This window comes from Salvelinus fontinalis, chromosome 21 (assembly GCF_029448725.1).
Source record: "Salvelinus fontinalis isolate EN_2023a chromosome 21, ASM2944872v1, whole genome shotgun sequence".
Classification (NCBI taxonomy): Eukaryota; Metazoa; Chordata; class Actinopteri; order Salmoniformes; family Salmonidae; genus Salvelinus; species Salvelinus fontinalis.
Window position 1 is genome coordinate 21545671 of NC_074685.1, and position 4496 is coordinate 21550166.

Below are 4496 nucleotides of genomic sequence, written 5' to 3' on the forward strand. Positions count from 1 at the left end.
ATTTGTCTGTATTTGAACTAAAGGGATTTAATGAAATAGTGATTCCTATTTGGCCTAGGCCTACACAACTCTCATGTTTCACCACTTATACGCTCAGGATAATGCGCATATTAATTTGTAGAATAACATTTATTCCCTTGTGTCCAGGCTGGAAATAATACCATAGGCCTGCACCAGGGAATAGGCTACATGTTCTAGTTAAAGTTGACCGTTTAAACGTAAAAAAATAAATACAAAAATCGACTTATCCTTTATGTGAGGACTTGGAAATGCAGCTGTGGAGAGGTTTGCCATTGCATTTTGAAAGTTGTCAGCAGCTACTCTGTCTTTCTATGGACTGCATCAGTGACTTTGTAAGAATCCCATTGCTTTTAATTTAACCCATTCAGCAGCTTGCTTCCCCTGGCTCTTTTTTCAGTCCTTTCCCAGCTTTCATTTCCACATCAAACGGAGGCCGGACGAGGCTGGGTGGGGAGCAGGAGCACCATTAACGGTGCTAGCGGAGTGTGTAAAAATCTCCCCGCCAAGCTTCACCAACCTGCAGGATATTAAAGCCAAGCAACCCCAAGGGAATAAACACACGCATATACACAAGCGCGCGCACACTCTCTCTTCTCTCTTTTCTGTCACACATACACACACATCCCTCATACTGACTTTTTATTCTAATTGCACAATTATAAGCCTATATGGTCTCCACATATGCGCCATTTATAGATATGCCAAAACTTCATATTTAGGTTGTTTCCCTTTAAATAATTCATCTTTATGGTTTTCCCCATCAAAGTGGATTCGAATTTATAATCCTCTGTAAAATGTACAATTTTATTAGTTCTAGACCTCATATTTGTCACTGTCAGTAGACGGCTACCACCCGGTAACTGACTCTGCCATGCACCTTTGAGGCTACATAGTCATGGAACACTGGTCACTTTAAATAATGTTTTACACACTTCATATATATATACCATATTCCAGTTAATAATTTTAATTTTTTTGTAATTTAGCAGTCGTAAGTTCATGCATTGCGGTACATTTTTCGAATTGGTGCCCCGTGGAAATCGAGCCCATAACCCTGGCGTTGTAAGCCCAATGCTCTACTAACTGAGCCAACTGTACATAAACTTTTCTCTAGGTATACTACATATTCTATCCATATACTGTTCAAATTGTCTATGCATCCCATCACACACACACACACACACATATATATATATATATATATGTATACAACAATACACACGAATCTATATGTGTGATGGGATGTATAGACAATATGGACAGTATATGGATAGAATATGTAGTATATCTGAAGAAAAATATATATACACACATATATATATATATACTCCGGACTCCTCCTAATATTTACATTTTTCTTAATTCCATTCTTTTACTTTTTTAGATTCGTGTGTATTGTTGTATATTGTTAGATATTACTGCAGTGTTGGAGCTAGGAACACAAGCATTTCACTATACCCGCAATAAAATCAGCTAAATATGTGTATGCTACCAACACAATTCATTTTTGATAAGGTTTGATTTTAATTATACGGGAATTAAGCCTTATGTTATAGGCTTACTATAGGCCTACCGTTTTGGATGCATGTTTACGAGAACATACTCTACAATGTAACATAAGGTGCCGTCAAAACGCCTGAGGAAATATCTGCCATACGTGTTTTGTTGTTGCTTAAATTAAATAGAATATACACGAAATATTGCAGAACCTCTCACTTTCATGAAAACCATGTTGGTTCCATAAGAACTTCAATAATGCAGCATTTCTGTTACACTGTTTTGTTCCTATACCCTTTGGTTTTGTAAGCTATATCCCACTAACTCACCATTAGGTTATGGAATCAATGTGTGGCCACACTGGTCAAGATTGACCCATTATTTAGTCTAAATTCAAAATAAGATCGTTTGTCTGTGATTTGTCCAACATTGCTTGATTTCCATTACAATTACTGATAACACAAGAAATTAAGACTATGTTTCACATAAGCAGGTGTTTGCTCCTGCGCTCACAGGCCATAAGCTACAATTATTTATCAACCACTAATTTAGAGATCGAGCCTACATTTGACAACTTGGTTGACTATTGACTATCCTATACTCCCAACAATTTTAAACAATATGTATTATGTCACCTTTGTATGTCACGTAATTTGATTAGATCCATAAACCAAAAAACCATTGAGGTGCAATGCGGCACTATAACTTGTGAACGGTTATTGTAACCCCTGACAGAGGGTGCTATGATAACATGAAAGAAGATGGCGCGTCTGAGGCGACAAGAGGGTGTCATAATTTATGCCGCGGGGTAGACCGGATGAAACGTAAACAAGCCATACCATTCAGCTCCCCACGATTCCATCATTAACTCGATTGAAGTGACAATGACCACGGATTGGCCCAAATCTATATCTGACAGCTAAACTAACGTCCAATTAACTTCCCAAGCCCTCCACGAGAGAAGGAAAATCTATTAGTTCACCGTTGGTCAATCACTGATAGTTTGCTTTCGTATAGGCCTAAATGTTACATTCATAAATGGACATAACTTTTACAAAGACCCTGAAATGAAGGTAAATAAATCTAAAAACAATGTAGACCGATAAGGACAGGTGCTCATTAAGTTATTCAATTAGTGATCCTTATGGCTTTCATTGATTGAGGTTTTTGGCTTCCAATCTCAACTCTGATGCATAGAGACCAATTACTGTATAAACAGCCAGGGGCTAATTCTAGAAACCATGCTAATGTGTTCTATAAAATATATTCCTACAAAACAGTCTGTTTCTGTTCATAAAGTCCTTACTCAACATGAATAAGGTCAATTTATTAGAATGAAAACACAAACAATATTTATGGGTTTCCTAATTCAAGGCAGCCGTAAGCCAACATTTCGTTGGTGCACAAATCCAGTTTATTATCAGCCTAATCACCCAATTACTTGAAAAGCAGTTCGTTTTCATGCCATTAGAATTCACCATGAATAATGTTAGATATTACGACTGAAACTTAACTTGAAAATATTGACAGGCACTTATTCTGTTGTCAACACCTATATGAGCATACATTTTTGACGGCTGATTTCTGTTTAGGTCTGTATAGGTTACAGCCTCCAAAATATTTAGTCATGCCTATATTACATTATTTTGCTTGCTTTGACAATTACATATTTTATTTGTATGAATGATATCTTCTCTTTACCGGCCAAAATATAACAATACGAGGGAAGGGGGTCTCAGATCTTGTGTTTTACCTCGTCCGGTGGTGTTGGACATATCTCTGAGGTCTTGGTCGTTGGGTGTCCTTGCCAAATGTAAGAGGGTCCACGCGCTCTCTCTCTCTCTCCCAGTTAATTAGATGTTTTTAGTCCATGTGGGGCCACGCTTGGCATGAATGTGTTCCTGAGTGCACTCTTAAATGCTCTGCAAGAGGACATTGTAATAGTTAATATGGGTTTCTTATGAACATCGTGTGGTGATGTTGTGTTTCTTTAGTGTGCCTATATTATTGTCCGCGTTGCAGTTTTAAGTTGAGTCTTCAGTTCTTTTATATCTTAACGCCCTCTTATTTTCAAAAAAATATGTAGGTCTGTAATAAACCAAAACAAAAAAACATTTTTTCACTGCTTATCGTAGCCTATACTCCGTAGTAGAGTAGCGTTGGATATTTGTTGGGACTACTCTCTCACATTACTCAGCGAATCTAACCTGACTCGGTAGACTAACTAAACGATCAGCCAGTACACTGCTCAGCTCATTGTTAAGCCACACATTTACAACCATTTCTTAAATATTTTAACAACCATTCACATTTGCTAACACAGTGATGTATCACATGAATAGCCTTTTGAACATTGCTTTTACAATCTAAAGCACATAATTGGTGCAAAGAATTACCTTCGCCTTGCAGAAAAAAGGTCTGGGCAGATATCCTTATATTATTATCCAATGCTAGACCACACTGGAGAAAATGTAACCTCGGCCGGGGAGATCCAAGTCAATCGTTGATAAAGCGTCTGTTATGATGCTCTCTCAACAGTCAAGAAAGAGGTGGTGTAACTGTTTAGGATCTGCTACTAATTCTGTGCGAGGTTTTATCCAACAGATGCTCTCCGAGGCGCGCAGTGGAGACGGTGCGCCGCGGCCATTGGATGATGGAGTCGAGCGGGGTGCAGTAGAACGAAAGATGAGGTGTGGCTATTTGAAAAGAGGGTGTCACCCTTCCCAAAGCCACATGGATGACTGATTTTGTGGTTTGAGTGGCATTCCACCCAACACAGCACACTGACTGAGCAAAACAGCAACGTTTACGGAAACACTCGTCAAGGAGCGGGTTTGTTTTCATTCACCCCCAGCGACAGCTTCGCTTTGATTAGATTGTGTACAAGATGTGACACGATTTCCGGGGGTCTGTGAATTCAGGTTCATTTGGAGTACACTGTTTTCACACACAATTTGGTAGGTCCTACTTGATTTGTT

At 38.6% G+C, this 4496-nt stretch overlaps 1 protein-coding gene across 5 annotated transcripts in view; it reads right to left on the minus strand.

The window, feature by feature from the left end:
- Positions 1 to 4143, minus strand: part of LOC129818440 (paired box protein Pax-8-like) — a 13633-nt gene extending 9490 nt beyond the window's left edge. For 2 of the 5 annotated variants that reach the window (XM_055874305.1, XM_055874303.1), the window contains exons 1-2: positions 3915 to 4143; positions 3272 to 3440 (exon numbers count right to left, since the gene is read on the minus strand). In XM_055874305.1, coding sequence (XP_055730280.1) covers positions 3272 to 3293 — 22 coding nt within the window. In that variant the 5' untranslated portion in view covers positions 3294 to 3440; positions 3915 to 4143. The remainder of the gene's footprint in view (positions 1 to 3271; positions 3441 to 3914) is intronic. The other 3 variants (XM_055874307.1, XM_055874304.1, XM_055874306.1) reach the window with 3 other exon arrangements.
- Positions 4144 to 4496: the final 353 nt, after the last annotated feature.